This window comes from Ischnura elegans, chromosome 1 (genome assembly GCF_921293095.1).
Source record: "Ischnura elegans chromosome 1, ioIscEleg1.1, whole genome shotgun sequence".
In the NCBI taxonomy this organism is placed as follows: Eukaryota; Metazoa; Arthropoda; class Insecta; order Odonata; family Coenagrionidae; genus Ischnura; species Ischnura elegans.
Window position 1 is genome coordinate 79,988,122 of NC_060246.1, and position 21,571 is coordinate 80,009,692.

The window sequence follows — 21,571 nt, forward strand, 5'->3', positions numbered from 1 at the left end:
AGAAAAAAACGAGGAAAAAAAATGAACCACCGTATATGCACTAGTCTAATTAGTTATACCGTTACTGGGAGGCCAAGACCATTAAATTAAATTAAAAAGAGGCCCTCTTTTCTTAAATAATATTTGATGCTGTTCCGGATAATTATGTCCGTAAACTTCTCTCGGGATTCCCGCCCGGTTAGAAACTCCATTTCTGCCGTAGCTTCGAGCTCCGACTCGGGGCTCGTTCTTAGGGCTGCTGAATAATAATCAATAATTATTTACTATCCCTGAGGATGAGCCTCGAGTCGGAGATCGAAATGTCGGCAGATATGAAGATTCTAATCCGGTGGGAATCCCGAGAGAAGTTTACCCCTATTCTCTGTCAACACACACGAAAATCACAAATAAAGAGCGAACATTATGAAAGGAAGCAGTATCAATGAATGACGTATTCCTCTTGTGTTAGAGAATAGGATAGCACATACTTTTCGCTGGTTCTATCTCATCAAGTTCAAAAACTCGGAGTCCTTGATATTGCTAACTCTTATATAATACAGGCCCTTACATGTAGTAACGTCGCAGTCAACTGTCGACTCGTCAGCAGCAGCTGCTTCACGGTGTAGGGTGGACCTAAGAGAGTTTTAACAGCACTAGTGGTCGAGAAAGTGAATGATATAGTACTTTTCTGTACTTTATGCCCTTCACCTTCAACAAACTTCGTATTATGAACCCACACTGTTATTGGAACATAAATGTTTCATAGCCACATGTTATACTTGGTCCTCCCTCATCACAGTAGCCAATTTTAGTATTCTATTACCCTAGCCAATCCTAGTGCCCCGGTGAAAATCTGGCGCTAGGATAGAAAGCTGTTGCACCATGATTACCTAATTACACGACTACCTATATTAACTTGAAAATCATGACCGATTTATTGATAGTCACATTTTCTGAAAAGGTAAGTCCTGATAATTATGTGATATAATTAGAGGTAAATGTTCAACGTGACAGAAACTGAAAAGGAGGAAAAACCATTTTGAAATGAAATATACAGTGCGTAAATTCTCAGAAAATTGCGTATGTATTTACACATATGTGAAAGCACTCCATTAAATATTTCGCTTTTCCTTTCACGGTTACCGCTGAATAAGAAAGCCACGTACTCCTTATTTACATATACAAATTTTGCATGGCAACAAGTGCCTCAAGATAGGTTGTGGCCAAATTAAGATAACGGCGAGATCTGGAGCGTGAGCAAATTCCAGGGTAATTAATCATAATTCATGTTGGCTCAAAGGACTCACCGCTCAATATTAAAACTGATTAAATAAAATTAACTACAAGCAAATATACTTAAGTATGCAACTACTCTCGACTCTTTTGGTGATTTCATCAATATCTTAATTAATCGATGGAGGATAATATCATCTTCCTAAATTAGAGGAAAATTAATACGTCGATTTCTTCGTTGCGGTTAATATGCCCGAATTCGGAGGGCAATTTCTAATGTAATTATCGCAGCTCAAGGGTTTATCTCTCCTTTTAGCAACAATGTTTCTGTTACTTCGCTGAAAATATGTAAAATGGAGCCGTAATACCTCAAAATGGGCCTTAGGAAGATTGGTAACTTGGACGTAGCGTCAGTTCTAGGGAAAGGATAGCGTCACTGCGCGGATATCAAGCAAAAAAAGATCCAAATTTCTTATCCAAATTGAAAATTTGATTTCGGCATGTTCTCATTTCATAATACGCAAAAATCCAATGTATGAGAAACAGCAATATATTATACTTCTCTCTCAGACCGTTGATCTCTTTCAGACCGCAAACTGAAAAATAGGCTAAACCTATTAGGTAAATTCAAGAGCAGTGTTACTTCCGACGAAGTTAGCCATATCTTACAAACGCCAGCGTACAACAGTAGATCAGATCATGTAAATAAAATGAGAAGGATAGACTGTAAAACAGATTGAGAATGTCGTTGTTCCCACGATCAATAAGAGACTACAACGGCAGCGTTAGAAATTACAAATAGATTAAGATGACTTGCAGTTTAGCCTACTAACTTATGTATTCCTTACTGCATGTTTTTTACTTATCTTAGTATTTCTAACGGCATGTTTTGTGTGTTCTAACTTTATTGGCTGATTGCCTTCATGAGTATCAGGCGAGTTTTGCCTTTGCATGGATGAGGAAGTGTTATTTGTTAGTGTGAGTTAGGTTTTTATGACCGCGTGGTGTGCATGTGGGGACACTCTTGCCTACTGAGGATTCATCACCCCCCTGCCAAACATCCTATAGGTGGATCGCAGGGTATTATGTACATGAAGATACAGATTTAATTTGATCAGATCATCGAAGACTGCACAAATGCGTCGATCAATGTTACTCTATTTATTGATCCGAGCGTAGGAATGAAAATTTTTGTACTTTGATGTCAGACAGCACTCTATCAAGGAGAGGGATCATTAAGGAAGATAGAGATATTACAGCATCCGCTGGTGATACGGAACGAATGCATGCCAACCAAAAATTAAAAACCAGGCAAGCCACACCTCATTAAATTCCAAGCGCTTCCTGCATTATGAATTCCCGCAGAGCTTCCCTGCTCCCGTTGAAAAGCTCTCAGGGAAATAAAATAGTGATGCAACGACCGGAAAAAATCATAAATTCACGATAAGTTACGGTCTCAGGCGAGTATTTGAATTTTAATTCGACAGCTCTCATTAAACCTCATAATTACTATTTTGTGAGCTCCGCATGAAATATTTAACGCCATTAAAATTGGAAAATTTTATCCAGAAATTGGCCCTACGTCACACGAAAATATATTCCCATCCCTTTGATTCACGAGTTTATCTGACAGTATCGAGAGCTAGTAATTTTGAGGCAAAATTGATAAACTGAAGGGATTTTTGAGATGTGAACCATTTGAAAGTAAAAATATAAAGTCCGGCGAAAAATATCCCATTTTAATTAAGACGATTAATATCCGGTGAAAAATAAAGATTCATAGCCGCTTAGAGGCTAAACAATGAAGGCAGCGGCTAAAATAAGTATTTTCCGTGGATTTTAATCGTCAATTATATGAAGGCAATGCGAAAATAACTACTAACAAGACCTCCAACAGACTGCGTACTACCATCATCTTGCACTCTACAAATGCTTATATCGACAACGTTAATTTCCTATATCGTGCTCATAATTCAAAGACTTTTGAGTTTATTTAAAATACTTTGAGATAGGTAAATGCAGATGTAAAAGAACTAAGAATATTTTTCGCGTAAGTTAGTTCCATTCATGACGTTCCAATTAGGTACACCCCATAAGTTATTCTATAGAATTTCCACGGTTACATTCTAAAGATATCCCAAAACACTAACTATGTTGGGTAATCATCTGAAGGCTGTAGTTCCTCGTTCTATCAAGGATTCATTAAACTTATTCATCAAATGTAATTCTGGTAACATTGATATCCAAAGAGTCAGGGGAAATGATCACACACGGATTTGCATAAACACAGCCGTAAAAAGGTTTTTTAATCTTTCTAATGGAAACAAAATTTTTTCTATGCACTGTAGAGAAAACTTATCCACCTCATATAACTGGGATAAATAATACAAAATCAAGTTTTTGGATTAGAATGGACTGTAACTTGATTGCAATTACTGTAAAATTGTGAATTGAAGCCAGTAGTGAGAATTTTTGAAAGAAAATCTTATTCAATTGGAAAATGACAAACGGTAAAGAGTAGGATAACCCATTAATTTGAGAACCAAATGATAATCGACTTCAGGCAGGATTAATATTTTAGCTTCAGCAGCTCAAGAAAACTTTCGGAATGGACAAAAAATCAAGAGATAAACAAAGAGAAAGAAATGAAGATTGAAATCTTTTACGTAAAAGACTAGAAATACGGAAATTGGGGATTATTTGCTTCCTTTTTTTTTTGCAAAAAAATGAACCGGTACGTTAATTCAGTAGTATAACACATGTAAAGAAACCTTAATTCAAAAAATATTTATCACGCATGCCAAACGGGAAATTTTATAGCAGTTACGAACTTGGTTCACCTTTAACATTGATATAATGAAGAAATATTGGGCACACTCTCTTAACACCTATCGATTCCATTACTGTTGGAACGGTTGAGCGTAATCGAGGATAAGTTAACAAACGGCAGCTGGTGTTGATACGATAAATCCTTCAAAACTCAGTTTTACTCTGCAATCAATGCGGAGGGACAAAGGAACAATGATCATGAGTGTGCTTGAATTCCAGCGTTCGCGATGCATGATGGGGGATCAGAACTCAGCGACTTTCATCTCGTGCTTTGCATATAAGCGAATTCGGTCGATAGCCTGATTCCGGGGTTTCAACAAACACGCCCAATTCACTCCGGAAGATCCTACGTTTGATTTCATTCCCTGGCGGAAGTGAGGAGCCGACGAGTGAAAATTGAGGGAACTCCGGCCTAGTTTTCATCAACCAACTCTCGCCCATCCCCCATGGTTGGTGATGAAAAACACACGATAATAAGTCTTTCAAGTATTATATGAGGATATATTCTAATACAGTCAAACCTCTATAAGCGAGAACTGGATAAGTGAGAAACCCCTATACGTAAGACTCTCTGCTAATTCCCATCATTTTTACCCTTGAGATCCTTTATAAGTGAGAATCTAGGAACCTATGAACCTAGGAATCTGGGAAATCTATGAGTGAGAGATTTTTTGGCCGACTTCAGGTGGAGAAATGAGTGCACGTTGTCCGACTCAATACGGAATGAAGGGCTATGTCGCGCTCCAAATTTATATTTGTATACATTTTCGTTAATGTTGAGTTGAAGGGAACACATTCTTCGTGACTCTATCAATTACCACCACACACTTTGACGGAAGTTGAAAGACGGTGACATTTTATCGAAGAAAATTTCAAAAGTTTACATTGTTGCAACCAGTAAATCGAGACATGCTTTTGTTTAGTCGGTTCATTTAAGTAACAATCCATTTTTGATGACAAAAATGGGATAAAAATATTAATATTACCACAAGAGAATCTCAAAAGAAGTAAGCTGATTTTTAAATAAACATTTTAATTAATTTAAATTCTATGGATAGTTACATTCATAATAAGTATAAAATTTTGGATTCCTGCACTCTCATCACCCTACTTCCTTATTTATACCTCTATGAGTTAGAGACGTCATTCTAAAACCTCTGTTAGTGAGAAACTGGGTGAGTGAGAATCCTCTATAAGCGAGAAATAAATACTGACCCCTTGGAATCTCACTTATCAAGGTTCGACTGTATAACCATATGCACTGTTAATTGATGCCTTATTAAACAGGTAGAAACAGATAATGTAAATACAGAATGACAAGCTATTAAATTCAAAATAATGGGATTAAATAGTGGGAAACAAGATGCACCGAATTACTCTAGATGGCATTCCACCTCGAAGTATTCACTTATTGTATAAGGGATTGATAGTATTCCGAGGAATTCAATATTTGATATTTATCAAATAATTTCAGTAGTTCTTTCGGATTTTATTCCGTCATTTAAGCAAATGAAGTAGTTTTCGGGAATTTAATCTTGCTTTTTAGGATAACTTTTCAAGTTCAGGTACATTTTCGGATTTAAGATTTTGTGTAGAGAATATATAATATTGCATATAAGATTAAGAGAAGAAAAAAGGTATTTTCTAAAGGGAACTACCGAGCTATATCCCCGTCAGTCACGGACACTTAGTTTTTATGCCCATTCATTACCGGGTCCACAGGCGGAAAAGGTGTTCCTTAAGAAGATGCCGGGAGGCTTAAGATGGATGGGTAATCGATCAAAAATTGTGATACATAGAGCTCTTGATCGACTTAGATCAAGATTAGATCAAACTATTCATATAGTGCTTGCCTGTCGACAAAGTGTGGTGATGTAGAAGACATGCATCGAATATAACTCATAAAATAACCAGAGGGTTACTTACAGGTAGTAATAATTTGCTAAGGTTGATTTCGTTCCTCTGACGATTAGCTTGAGAGGGCGATCACGATAGGATATCCACTTTGAATTTTTTACATAAAAAATACGCATTATTAATTTCATGAGTTCTCGAAATTCCTATAAGAATGCGCCCAATTAGACTGCAATTGTAGGAAATAAGATTCTTAGAAAAGTACAGCAGGTTACATACCTTCAGTAATATTGGGACCAATGTCATATGCACCACTATCCCAGTGCATGGATTAATAACGAACCAATTGCCGGAAGAAAGCAAGAAAAAATTCACATAAGTAGAAGGCTGACATCTATTGGCTTTTTGAATGAAAAATTAAGCTTTGTTTTCCTACAAAATATTTTTATTAGTACACCTAATAAAATACTCTGTACACTAATAAAAATATTATGTTGAAAAACAAAGTTTAAATTTCATTCAAAATTATTAATCCATTAAGTATCGTCAGAAACCATCAACTTCATCGATTGACATTTCTTAACCTTACGGTTCCAGATTAAATGCGTGTCGGAATAGCTACAAAGAACCTCTTGTTGGGGGGAATATTTTGATGGATGTGATATCCTGAACTTGTGGACACGCACGATAGCCGAAAAAAATCGCAAGGAGACGAACTGGGAAAGAGGGGGGGTGGGATTGATACCAGCGAGAAGAAGGGGTCGGGCGGGCGAAGACGACGGCTTTCCACGGCTTAGAGAGCGAAAAAGGTCGACAAAGGGAAAGGAGGCCAAACAGATAAGAGGAGGAGGGGAAAATGAGTAGAGGGAATTTTCTGGCCTGTCCGACAAATAATTGACGATGTAAATAATGGAATCGAGGTAGACTCCGCCACCCAGGGTATAAAGGGGGGGAGGCGAGGTCGAGAAATTACACGAGGGGCACCCTCAACTTGGCAGCGGAGAGAATATTTCATAAATTCCACCCTTTCGGAATCCTTGAATTCTCTATTCATCATCCCTTAAGGGCCCGCTCCGAGGTGAAAAGGTGCCGAGAGGGGAAGGGGAGTTGGGGGAGAGAGTTATAAGGGTATGGGGTGTGAGGGAACTCGGAAGAAAGGATACGAGAGAGAGAGAGAAAGAGTGGGAGAAAAGGATAAGATAGGAGAAGTAGGGACACCGCATTAAACATTCAGGAGATAGCGGTCACTCTCTCGCAACACTCCTCCTTTGCTAACTGCTCTCTCCCCGCTTTCAGCTCTTCTTTTTTTTCTTCTTACAACAACTCCCTCCTCTTTGCCTCGCGGCGTTCCGCACCGCAAACTCTTACACCCCCAGTCATCTCCTCCTCGTTGTAGGCGAGAAGTATTTGCCGAGCCTCTACACTGTACACTCGCAGAGTTGAAGCGCTCGCCTAGACCATGAGAGAGGGGAATGGTTAAAAAACATTGCGTACACAGCGAAACTCGTACGTAGAGCACTCAGCGTAGGGCAGGGGTCGGCCTTTTCGCCGCTGCTCCCACTCATAAATTCATGGCGCAAAAGGCGCTCGCCCGAATTTTTCTTGGGAGAGTCGGAAAAGCTGGAATTAACATTTTTTTCCCTTTCTCCGGAGAAGTCTTTTTCCTCGAAGGGGTAATGGGGTCAGAAGTAAATGTAGGGATTATGCCCATTTCATCCTGTGAACCATGGTGGGTGGAAATGGGGAAAACCTGAAAGAGTTACGAGTCTAGGATAATCTCCATGAGACTGCCGAGTTTATATTCACCAGTGTTCAGCATTTAAAAAAATATTCTGAAGGAAAGCATCGCCGTCTAAAAGGTTTGGCAACTTATTCAAAGGTTCCGGGTTCAAATCCGAGGGAAGCATTTTCATGCTAATACGTAAATATCCTCATTTTGCAAGGTGTCCCAGGGAAAGAAATTGTCTCCAAATGGGTGGATTTCACACGCCTTTTAGAAAACGTAAACTCCATTCACACTAATTCAAACACAATTTTGGCAGGGAAAACTAAGTGGAAATGAGCGGGGATATTCTTTATAATGAGGATGGAGATATGAGGGCATATCAATCTATTTTCCAAAATAAAAAATTTTTAAGCACGAAAATCTCCCTCAATCAGTATTCTGCTTTTGGTCGAATGTTGCCGTGGAAATTCAAATAAAATGATCACACGTCGGTTGAAATCACTTGCGAAACTGTGGATTACCCGATACCTTTCGATTCTACTGAGAAAATAATGACGTCAGGCTTCCCTTTACCACTGAAATTGAAAAGCAATTGAGGGTTGAATGCTGGGAGTTAACATAACATATTCAGTGAGGGAAACATCACATTTATTGCTTTTCCAACGACTTCCGTTTTTTGTATGAAATAGAAATACCAAAAAGTCTGGTCTCCAGCTTTTCACGGACCAAAATTCTAAATCCTACCAGCAATCCAACACTTTGAGAACAGATTAATGCTTGTGGTTAAGTGACTGGAGCAGGAGTCCCTGCCCTTCCGAGCGGAGCACCAACAATCGCCCCCGACGAAAATCCTGTTCACACTATGGCTTCGTAATTTTCAAGCTATAAAAATGCTCTCTCATGCTGGGGAGAAGGCAAATATCGCAAAGGAAGGCATGAAGAAAATTTTAAAATTCATCGAATATCAGTCGTTATTCTCACGAAAATTTGGGGAAAAAACTTTGAAATTTTACTTGCGCTTAAATGTCTCACAGCATTTTTTTTCCATTCAAACAAACCATTGTATTTGAAGCCAACAAAATCCCTGGTTTTAATAATTCTATTCGGCACGCACGCCGCTAGTTTTTCTTTTCATGTCCATGACCCTATACAGTAGGTATGGAATCCTGTACAGTAGGTATGAAATGAAACAAAATTAAAAACTTATGGCCGCGCAAATTTGAATCTAGCCTCAGCTCTCACGTATGACCTCCATTGTTTTGTTGCTCACGCCCAGCCAACGTCGTGCTTTCTCATTACATACGGTAGTAGTCGGAGTATTATGCCTGCCCCGCTATTTTTCAGTGCGAACGCATAATTTTCACGTTGGATGTAGGAGCCATGCGGAACGCTCGGTGAGAGGTCCACTGACAATGAAGCGATTGTGCGTAGGAGGTTTTTAATTAAAATATCAAAGAAAAGCACGGTTAGAAAAAATAATTTCCTTATTTTGCACAGCGATATTCATCCTTCGACCTCTCACTCACAATTCATAGATATCGCTTTCTTTGATGAGAAACAAAAGGCACATACGTTAACAGATCATGGACAAAGGCGACAGGATTTTCAGCGACAAGATATTTTTATTTCACTCACTTGCCAAACACTTCATTACTGAGGAGAGTGAGTCGAGACAATGGAAAAAGTTTGCGCCAAAAATTTTTCAGAAACTCCCACGTCAACGCAAATTTCACGCAGGTGGGTAGTACGTGAAAAGGCACACGAGGAGTTACCTTTCACGTTTTCACGGTCCAATCGCTTTCCTCCCACCCGTTGTGGAAGTTGCCTAGCTTCAATTAATGATTGGTATCTGTTTCACTGCCTCGCTGCCGCTAATTAATACCACAAATCGCTGGTTTCCGCGACTTTAGATACCACGTGAGATGAGTCGCACCGCTGACGCGACGCTAGTGGTGAATTTGTGATTGATATGACCCGGTATGTACCACTAAAGCCCATATATATGTATCCATTGCAGTGGATCGATGAGTTACTCATCAGATGGATTGACAAAGGGTAACGAAAAGAGTCGGAGCGATGGGTGCTAAATGAATTTATCCACCAGGAAGTCTGACATATCAAAAAGCCTTTCTCTTGACCGTGTGATTGAGCCAAGCAATTTTTAGATAGGTACTATCAATTATCTCCATATTTCAGCCATGGAAAGTTTGAGAGCTAAAATTAAAATCCAAGAAGCAGACAATGAGATGCGTTTCTTTGTGGAAGCAAGCGTTATTTTTACTCAGGAGATAATATTCGTCCAAATTTTTCGTTCGAAGCAACATTGAAAGCTAATATTATCCAAAGATCTATGAAAAGATGTCAGTTCTCACTTTAGTAGCCTACGAAATGAGAATAGCATTTCAAAATGTAGAATTATCCATATATATAAAAGAGGATGTCAATTAGTCTGTCCGCTATGCGTATCCAAACGGCTGTACGGATTGCGAACTAAGGTAGCACATAGGTGCATCTCATGCTCCCAGACCCCGTAGTGCTACTTTAGGTTGCGTCCTTTGCGTCCTCTTCTCACTATTAGTTTGTTAACTCACCACGTACAACTTCTACGGATGGTAAATCTGACAGGTAGGCACATCTCTTGAAACGCTTAGGGAAAAAACATAAAAATCCAGTTCCATAACTTCCAAGTTCGAAGTTTCCCAATTCTCTGTGTACTATCCTTCCCTAGCAACGTCGGGTGTCCTACTAGTACATTAATAAACAAAAAGTCTTCCAAGTCCCGCGAAGTAAATTAAATTTCGCAATGAAGATGGGGGAAAATAATTAGGTGACTGTAATCCGTCTACAGTAACCGTCAACCTTCATTTGGATGTTGAGAGAGGTGAATGAAAGTTGACCGCATTAACCTTCCACTTTTTAGTTCAGCATGAAAAAAAATAAAAATGGGATAATATTTTCACAAAGACTCAATCGAAACGTATAAATATAAAGAATGGAATGGAAATAAAATTGATGACGTAAGAGAGATAAAATTCAATTCGTCGACCTTGAGGGAGTACGAATTGGGCGCGAAAACCCATTTCAACTGGCGGCGTGGAGCGGATAAATCGTTAAAGTTTTATCCCAATAGATTCGAATTTGCAGGAAATAATGAGCTATTATGGAAATTTCCACCCAAAGGCCGGAATTTTGAATGTTCCATCAAGGGAGTTGGCATTTAACATTAAGAAACAGTGGGAAGAAAAGGTAGGAATGGGAGGGTTCAAAAGCAAATCGATGGAAGGGAATTGAGAAGTGACGCGTGAAAAAGTAAAAATTTAATGCAAAAATATGGAAGTAATTTTCCAACTTTGGTTAATAGTATATTAGTTGCCAGGATAATCGGAGTATATAAAGATATCGGAGGTCAATGACGTCGTAGAGGGCGGTTGGGTATTTTGCTATCAAAGGCATTTTTCATTCTTCGAAACATTTTCAGAATGAACGAATGACGGTGTCTCCATCTAATTACATACCGATTAAAATAAATATAGCCTTATTTTGAGGCAAATTTAGCCAGACAACTCAGTTAAGGTTCTGACTGGAGCATGGATTTTTCCAAGTTCATGCTTTTTTCCAGCTTCCTGTCTATAATTACGTGTAATTGCTGAACTTACGATCAAATTTTGGAGTTTCTTTTTCTTATGGCTGGGTGATTATAAAATAAAACCCTTGAAGTTTATTTATTGAGGGGTACCATCCTGTGAGTGTTTTGCGCAGAACAGGCTCAAGCTCGTTTCTTTATGAACGCCTTCAATAAAATATTTATATTACATTAATTAGAACATATTTTAATTAGTACCTACATCTTCCCATGAGAAACTGACAAATGCTCTTCATACCGTTTGAGAGAAACGATTATGACCAACGGCCAATCGTTAATAAAACAACAAATGGAGTGTTTAAACGGATAGCAATGAAGGCTATGCCTCCTATAGAATTTATTAATGAAGAAAAAATAATTATGTGCAAGAAAATTCTTTGATTCAAGTTCATTAATCAACTTTAAACAAACAAAAAATGAAGAAATGCATTAAGAGGACAAATCTCTCGCTCTCAACCGCCATTTTTCCCTTTTTCGCGAAAAAAGACAGTTTTAAATCTACTATTATAAACTTGAATATTTAAATTTTGTAGAGTATACCTATATAATTATTTTCCTGTCATTCAAATGCGAAAAATACACATAAGTATATGCTGAGGATAAAGTTTAAAATTTAAGATACCGACAAATAATGACAAGATTTTCCTCAATGTATCCTGAAAATTTTAAACTGACATCCAAAGTTATTAACAAGCTATACGCCGTGAATAAATAATGATCGAGCGTGAATGATGCGTCCGCTTAGCACAGCATATATTAGATCACTATCCACCGAAAAATATCCGTGAAGAGAAAATAAAGAAAGATAGGTTCATGCACTAATTACAAGCTTGGGGTCAACGTCGACTGTCATAGGTCCTGACGCACATGACTTTCAGACTTTTGACAGAAGGTGGAGCGGCATATTTCGGGATTGATACACGTGATGAATCCACAATGGTAAGTTCGGCCACGCCGGATGGCTGTGAATCCAGATCAGCCATGAATTAATGCTCACAGACCGCGTCAAAAAGGAACACCATGACATTTTGATACAATGCCACTGCCGCCAACGGTGGATTTATTGATCAAATATGAATGTTTTGCTACCCCCTGCGACTGCAGAACTCAAGATTTATTCTTAATAAACAAACGGAAGATTTTCCGGTGATACTTTGCCCTGATCTCATTCTTCAAGGCGTCATTCTCAAAATAATTTTCGGAAGGATTAATTTCCCTCATGACTAAAAAGAGCATTATCGTCTACTTATCATGAAAACATATAACGATTTCCTTATATTCGCAAACAATACACGTATTTTATGCAAACCTTTCTCCTCACTCATTTTCCCAAGACGTATACGGTACAAGGAATAAGACTTAATGTATAAGACATTATATGCAAGCGTCACTGCTGGGATATTGATTTAACTAGTTGAAGGCATAACACATGCGTAGGTAAGATACCCATTAAACATGTTCCTCAATACGAAAGGAATAAAACAAAAGAAATTAAAAAAAAATATTTTTTTAACTTTTGCACATTCTTACTTTTGGTATTAAATCAACTAATTCATCAATTTCTATTTGAACATCAAGTATATTATTTTAATAAAAATTTACCTAATACCTAAAAATTGATTGAATACTTATCTGCTGTGTAAAAACAGAGCTTAATCAATATGAATTAATCCCACTACAAGGAGGCCATAGGGTCACAATGAAATAAAATAGCCACACTGTTTACTATGACCAACAAGATGACTAAAAAAATAGAGTTAGCTCTCCAGTACCACACCCCCTTCATGGCGGAATCTTCTGATTTTAACGTGAAAATAAACATGTAGTGTTAATTCCAAATCAATAAAACTAACCGACCGTGGTATATTGCGTCACTCATACGTAACGACTACGGATGAGATTGTCTTTGAGACTTCCATTTTTGGCATTAAATTAATTATTATCGAGAGATGTAACGCGTAGCTATCTCCATCAAAACTCGCAACCCATCATACTTATTGATGCTAATTTTGTAAAAACTTAAAATTAAAGATACCCTTTAAATGAAAAATGTTTAGCAATAACATTGTACAGAATGAAATAAAATATTTTCGACGAAAAATAATGGGAATCATTAGTGCGCCAATTTTTCGAAATTCCAATTTTTGGAGAGGAATAAAAGCATTTATTTTCCTTCAAGAAAAGTTTTGTGGTCGCTTTATTTCTTCTTGGAAGTTATTCTTCATCATAACCCAACATACCTATGTGCCGCAAACAATTTCCAATAGACTTACGACGGAAAGCTCCTTAAAGGCAAATATCCGCACTGCTAATACTATCTTACAAAGAAAAAAGTGAAAATTTCAGTGGAGGGACTCTACGTTCAAGGATGCATTTACCTTGTATCCGAGATAGGCGAGGAGTAGGGCCTCCGTTAGGCTGACCATAGCTAGCACCACCTGGACGAGCCATAGCTCCAGCGATCTGTTCACCCACAGTATGGCTTCCCAGTTGATTATGGGGTTCTCCTGAAACTCTTCTTCGGTCAGGTTGCTCGACAAAATGTAGATTGTTTTGTTCCCGGGCAGACATTCGTAGCTGGATAGAAAAGAGAAGTGAAAATGAGTGAGAAAATCGGTTTCTCCTTGATACGATCTTAGGTAATACAAGCCATTAAAGGATCCAAAAAAACCTAAGAATGATGTTTTATAGAGATCATTCCCTTTTGATAGGAGAGATAACATACAAACACCATAGGCCCCTTTTCGATGGATGAATAAAAAGAGGCAAATATGAATTCCTCTGAGTGGTAGGCTCGGTAACAAGATAGCAGTTTTCTGGACATAAATATAATCAGTTAACTAAGACAAATGTTAGCTACCAAGGAAAGATAACATTGATTTTTATTGTATTATTACCAGTGCATATAACTATTTCCAGTGTTTTTGTAAAATTTGTAATATTTTTAGTTTTACATTTTGTATTTCATTGAATAACACCTCAATAGATTTCCAAAAAAAAGAGCGCAGAATCATAAAAAATTTTCTACCTCTTCAAAAATATTATTTAAATATGTAATTGCACAGAAACGAAAGTTATCACTTAAATGAATAGAAAATTTTAGAATATTGACTTATCTTATGAAAATATAGTGAAAAATAATATCGTCTCAAACTTTTCTAAGGGGACAATATTAAAAAAATATGACACATTCAATTACATGAGTAAAAATAAAATTTGAACCTTGGGACAAAATGCCCTCTATCGAATTTCATATTCGATACAATAGATTGTTGAATACATTATTCTTCTACACTATACTCTATGGCTGGTATATAATTTTATTGATTATCATAAATTAATCATAGATAAACTTTCAAAAATTTAAAAAATTGACCTCGGCGGATGGAAAATGAAAGGATTTAAACGCGATTGATTTTCTCATGCATTACTCACCACGTTGCTTCAATGGGGTTTCCTTCCGTCACCACTCGAAATATATACAAGGCGCAAGTAAGGAGCTTGAAAAGCAGGTTTGCTATACGGATTCGAAGGCCTGAAAGATAATAAAGGGACAAGAGAGGCATAAGTCTTTAATTAGTAGCAGAACCCACAAAGCATAGTAAATAATAAACGAGTCGAAAAACTCCGCTCGCAAAGTTTCGGACGTCCCTCAACATGAGCATTTAAAGATTAATTAGGAGTCGGCGTCAAAGTCTCAGTTGGCAGGATTATGCCATTAAAGTTTTCGAGCAGGACTCGGATTACTATTTTTAATTTAATCCGCACGAGAAAAGTTTAAATAGTCCCAGCAGTCAACTTTATGGCCGAGTTTCAGCACCGGGCTTCCCACTTGCGAATCACCACGGCGGCGATATGAATTTACATTACCTCATTTTTCGGCGCGGAAACGCAAGCTCTCTGCCCCAGCCATTACTCTTTCGCTTGAATTCCGTATTTATATTCCTGGATGGGGGGGAAAGGTGCAGGAAAGAGGAGTGTAACAGGAGGAATTATGGGAGATGACTGAGAGGCTTAAAAAAGGAGTGCCTCTCTAGTCTCTTCCTTTAAAGAGCAAATGATTTGCATAGGTTAGTCCGCGATGTGTTATTCAACCTTTATTCTAGTCGACCCTCAGCTCCTCTTCATTCCAATATTCCAATGCAAGCGAAAGAGCATATGACAAATGAGGTCAACAAGAGCAGACTGAGATATCTCGACTTGCATTTTCCCAAAATACAAAAGTAAAATACATGCGGTTCACAAGAGTCGTTGCAAGCAACACGTACCAGTTAGATAATATTTAATTACAAAATGGAGTGTAAAACTGTGAGAGAAATTTTGACACAAAACGAACAGGGGGATGACTGGAATATTCTTTCGAGATACTGGATTTTGATTACTTATCCCGACTCAGAGAATTACAAGTGAACCAGAACACAGTGGCTCGCATATATGGAAACCATTAGTCATTCACTGTCAAATTTCCACACGCGAAGAGGTAGTTGATACGATTGACGCGACTAGATCTTCAAGAGTATCTAAACTTAATGAATCAAAATGCGTTTATATCAATGAGAAGTTAAGTACATAAGAATTAAATAATAACTACCTCTCAAGTATTTTATGATTTTCCCTCCTTTTAGACATTTTCTGATTAGTACCATAAGCACATGATTTTTTCCTGTTAAAACGAAATATCCTTCAATTGCAATATGCAATGAGAACGATGATATAAGACATATGACAAAAATATCTTCGGAATTCTAACATAATACTTGGATATAATAAGTGCATTGCATGAGGGCGACCTTTGAAAAAGAAAAAAAAACGACTGAATGCGCTACCTCGTATTTATAAAAAATTGAAAAGTATCATTGAGAAAGGCTTACGCTCTACATCTCGGTGGAAATCAAGTTTCAATATTTGTTTAAAGTAATTACTTATTAATCAGTGGGAAGAATTTAAGATTACCGCTAATTTTCATAGAAGAGAATACAATTAACTTTATACTTACTAGATCTTTGATTTTTGATGAAGTAGAGCTGCAGTCTCTCTTTGAAGGTATTTTCATTGACGTAGTACTCCACACGAACTCTGAAATGACCAGAAAATATCAATCAATTACGATTATTTACATGAGATACAAATGCATTCGTTAGATTCGATACCCATTAAAATTAAAAGTGAACAATACCTCTAAATGGTAAAATTGACGCTAGTTTCAGAGCATTAATGAAATAAATAATATCATTCTAAGAATGTGTAAAACGAACGCATGTATGTGCATTATGAACGAAAATTCACTTCGATAAAATAAAAAGCGGTAAATACACAGTATTATATTAAAGAGGATATATTATTGAAATGAAAATTTGTAACCAATCGTACGAAAGTAGTAAATAGCTAATTTAATAGTATCACAATGGAAAAATACAATTATCTCTTCTACCAAAAATTGACAAATAAATGTTACGATTGAAAACACAACTGTAAAAATCACAATATGTACCGAAAAGGACGACAGAATCATTTGAAATTTCACTGCATGTTTACCTCTAGCATAGTTAAATATTTTAATCACAAGATTGAGAACACAACCGTAAAGCTTTGCTTCGTTGTTACGTTATTTGCTTCAACGCAGTTTAGAAATGTGGATGTTTAATGAATTCTTTTCTGCCGAAACCCTACTTTGCAATAATGAACATTCAGATACAACTGAAGAATAATATAAATGTTATAAAAAATATTTTTTATAAGGAAACGTTTCTCTCGCGAAAATTTTTCAAGAAAAACTGATTTCAACAAAGTTGTTATTATCTTCCATAATTCTCCTTCTTTTTTTAAAAATCGCAGTGCCACCATCGGACTTAGTGGCCATTGTTTGAACTTATCTCCACATTTAATTTCAAACTCTTAATAAAACTTGAGATGCAGTTCCAATCATTATGTAAGTGCTCGTATATTAAAGGGTCATCTGGTTCCGAGTTATCCTGCTTTAGGTGTAAATTTCAGCTTGATTGCTAATAGGAAAGTATCTTAAAATTCAGAAGCAAGATTTGACTCGGTGAAGATGATAAGAAATATGGTAATTTTTTAAAATCATTATAAAAATAGCAGTTATCAACTTCAAAAAATACAGCTTTTGAAGCAAAGTATCATCAGCAAAGAGAAGTACGCTTATTGCTAAAAATCATCATGAAAAGGTATAAGAAGATCTTATAAATAAAAATTTAGATGCTCAGAAAGGCTCATCAACACCAAACAGCATTGTTCCAATTCCATAGCACACATCAAATCATTAAATTAGTGCTGTCTATAATCTGGGATGATTTCAAGTAAAGATGCCGAAATACTTAACTCCTCACACCCTAAACCCCTGATCCCCTGAAATTTATTTTCATTCCTCTCCTTTATATAATAGTAGTCACCGAAATGAAATGCTATACTCGGATGGAGAAATGAAATTATGTACCTGAACATTGTATGCGTGCCTGGTACAATTATCAAGCCCTCACGTTGAAAATGGTTTGCAATATAAATACTACAACATATTTTGATCTCTTAAGAAACTATAGGAGGCATAAGAAAAAGTCCTACATTAAGAACATGTGCAAAGAATTAGGCTGAAACATAGCTAGAGTACCTAAAGTTTCAATGATGTTCCAGTTATGAAAAATAAAACACGTAATATGTGTTGCGTTGAGGAGATAAAAAAGATATGAGCCACTAATGGGCCGGTACCATATATGCAAATCGTTTACTCGAAAAAATGCAGTAAAATATTGTATTTTTCCAGTCTTACGACAGGTATGTGCACTTTAATGTTTATCACTCCGGGGTGAATGTTATTTTTTCATTTCTCTCCATTGATATCAAGTTCGCAGCTTTCACAGAGAAGTTGGTAGGAGTAATTAACGATCAGGTTACACATGGAAGGGTGAGAGAGGCATTTAGCGTAACACGACTCCTTGAGAGAGTGCTTGAGAGAACGGGAGCGTCAAATGGGGCCGAAAAATAAAAAAATGTAATAGCTTTGGAGGCTATCGATTATTTCCTATCGCACACAGTTGAAGGAATGGAGGGAATCGGTTCGTGGACTTTTTATCAATTCAGTACTTCGTCTCGTGGCCAAATTAGCACAAAATTCCAAGCAGCCCTCAACCAGAGGAAAAATCAAAGTTCTTAAATTTTTGAAACTTTCTTGGGTAGTGCACTCCACCATTACTAATGCGAATTATCTCATGTAAGGTAATTATCACACGGTAGTTTACAGTTATAAACATGGTAGAGTGCCCAAATTTGCTCAAAATTCTAAGCAGCCCTCAACCAGAGGAAAATCAATGCGCTGAAATTTGCGAAACTTTCTAGGATATCGCTCTCAATCAGCACTCCTGCGAATTACCTCATGCTAGGTAATTAGCACGCGGTAGTTTACATTTATGAACATGGTAGAGTTATTCTCAGAAAAAAAACCATAAAGAGGAATGAGTCTAGGGAAAAAGCTTGCATTTGTCAAATTTGTAAAGAGAAAAAAAGATTCAGTAGAAGTCAGGCGCTATGTATAGTGAGACAAACTGTAGTCTGTGAGTAATTATGCATCTTCTATCTCGCATTACAATGCAGCGGAAGAATATAATTATTTGCTTGATAATTGATTTTCGGGTTAAAGCCCCGTCGACTCATATTTGGTGGGCGACAGTTTCGGGCGAATTCCAGCTCCCGTCTTCGGGTCCAAAACCCGAAATTTCATTTCGACCCGTCTTCGGATTTGGACCCGTTTTAGGGATCAGGATGCAGAGCTGCTTTATACTCGGAGGTTCCAAAAGGGGAAATGTCCCGGTTGGAGTCCCGACAGAGGGTGATATTTCCCGCTAATATCCCTATCCCTACTTGCATAATGCGTGGAAGGCACATCAAGAATAATAGAGTTGATCAGAACACTATCTGCCGCATGAAATATTCTGTTTCCTTGAACGCGACCCGGTTCCCCTGAATGTTTTTCGTTCAGTACAGGCCGTTACCCTACGCCTGTTTTTTTCAAATAAATTCCTGCATTCTCTTATCTTCGTGAACATCCTATTTTATGGCGAGAGCAGCCTCGGCTAGCCTCATAAATAAAAAACATAACTTCAAGAAAACTAATTGGGTCCATAATAATTCTCCTATGAAACTAATGAATAGGAATATTCAAAGCTTTGTCGGACTAAAGCGATCCTCGATCTGCTCTAAATTTTACAACGTCTCTCTTGTCGTTACCAAAGTCAGTGACCTTCAAAAATGACGTTAAAGCTAATCGAAAATTAAATCCATTCCTTCATTCAAGGAACCCTTTGAGTTGAATCAAATGTAATTATTATTGGTTCCAAACGACTCCTTTCTTTGAGCCGAAGTATTATATTTGAGTCTAAGGAACAATTTCATTCAACGACTTTTGAGCGTGGGATTTCGAGGCTGCTAATCGCTTAACACTTTCAGTCATAGAGTCCATTAAAATCGACGTGGGCTTAAGGGGACTTTAACCTTCTACTATCCTTGTCAGTTCCATAATTATGGACAGAGACCACACAAGTTATTACGAGAAACCAAACCTTTTAGCATAAGTGTTCATGAGACCGGCAATAAAGTTAAATAGCAAAAAAATAACATTCACCAAAAAGGAGAAAGATATATGACTGAAAAGATTAATGCATGAGTATGGGCAGGATGGTATTGCTATAAACAGTGCTGACGCGTATGAATACAGAGCTGACGCTGACGCCCATGAGCCCATGAGTGCAGAGTTGACACGCATGAGTCACAACCTCATATCCCAAGGCCTCCCACAGAGAAATTCGCATCGTGGTTGAATCGAGGTGTTCCAGCTTCTTCTCGAATGTCCACTGCTACTGTCCAATCACATTTCTACTATCTTCCGCCTCTCAGAATTGCGAGACGTACCGAACACGACCGCCAACCACCATCCGGAAAGGACATTGCGAAAAATATATCGTTTCCCGTGCAGGCTCTCAGTCCTTGACCTGAAAACTCTAATTCCATCGCCTCGTGTGGCACACGAAAATCGCTCGACAAGCAGCCGATGCAATTCGTACCCTCCTATTGACGCAGATGCGCTTTGTCTTCTCCGTAGAGTCGAACTCAAAAAGGAGGGCAAAGAGGCTTTAAAGCTAGGTTTAGAAAGGCTCCTCTATGACATTTATAGGGGGAATTCCAGTGTTCAAGTACCAAGCAAACCCTATGTAATTTATATACTTTAGTTTTTCGATCATTATTTAATAAAATGAAAAGCTATAACAAATTAAATTCTTTTTTTGGTAAATTCCGAGAATTTTACTGAGTTTTCCCTTCTTGTGCTGAAGATTACCTTTCTCATAGCTTAATTTACTCTCTGCTCCATCTAAGTAAGTGTGTCATGGAATGTTTATAACTTGAGACTGCAACTAAAAGATGTGGTCTTCACAGTAATGTTATGGGCATTCATCACACTGTACTCATTGGCGAGGGAAGGATTTTACTCTTCGCGGATAAATGAACTCGCCAAAAGCAAAGCATTACAATGAGTGAAATTGAGTGTGCGCCTTTGACAGAGGTGTTGAATGCCTAAAAAGTATATTGGAGGAAAATTTGAAGATTAAAATGCAAAGAAAATGGGAAAAACATCGTTCGATCGAATGCTCTCGGTTCCATGAATTCTCAAGGGCCCATCACGCGATCACTTGGCTCATTAAAGATAGAAAAGTATTACTTTGGCTATCAAAAATGGGTAGCTTCGTAAAATATCCAATTTTCGCGAATTAAAAGACGTCAGGTAGATTTGTCATGAGAAAGATTTAATTTGCAATAATATGTAGACAGTAACTTGACCTACTTAACTAATGGGGATGGGTCGGTGAAAACTTGGAAGTTTGGCACATGAATCAATCTGCATCCTTTGTCTTTATGGCACCAAAAGTCGTCGAAGACGGACGCGAACGCGACTGAGCTACTGAAGCTGGAATCAAATTTCTGAAGAAAAGGCCCTATCAAATTAATAATGAATCTTTTACAAAATGGGAAAATTGTGTTTACAATGGATTCGAATCCTCTCAGAATTTCACCGCAACAGCCGCCCATAGAATAGAACTACTCAGCTACGGAGCCACGTCTTCACATGACGTATACGGTGAGTGCAAATATGAATCTATAAAGAGGAAAAACAGTCCTCTCAGATTCCGAAAGAAAACACTCCCACGGCTTATCATGCGCGTGAACGTGAGTTTCCTGAGGGTTCCATCCGGTTGTGCTTTTGCTCCTGGACTTTGACTCCCATTGTGGTGACCCGACGGTAT

The 21,571-nt window shown here is 37.6% G+C and overlaps 1 protein-coding gene across 7 annotated transcripts in view; it reads right to left on the minus strand.

The window, feature by feature from the left end:
* The window catches only part of LOC124164161 (potassium channel subfamily T member 2), a 568,139-nt gene that overhangs the window by 76,367 nt on the left and 470,201 nt on the right, over positions 1 to 21,571 (minus strand). For all 7 annotated transcript variants that reach the window (XM_046541370.1, XM_046541401.1, XM_046541385.1 and 4 more), the window contains exons 2-4: positions 16,261 to 16,340; positions 14,700 to 14,799; positions 13,643 to 13,841 (exon numbers count right to left, since the gene is read on the minus strand). In XM_046541370.1, the coding sequence (XP_046397326.1) occupies positions 13,643 to 13,841; positions 14,700 to 14,799; positions 16,261 to 16,340 (379 nt within the window). The remainder of the gene's footprint in view (positions 1 to 13,642; positions 13,842 to 14,699; positions 14,800 to 16,260; positions 16,341 to 21,571) is intronic.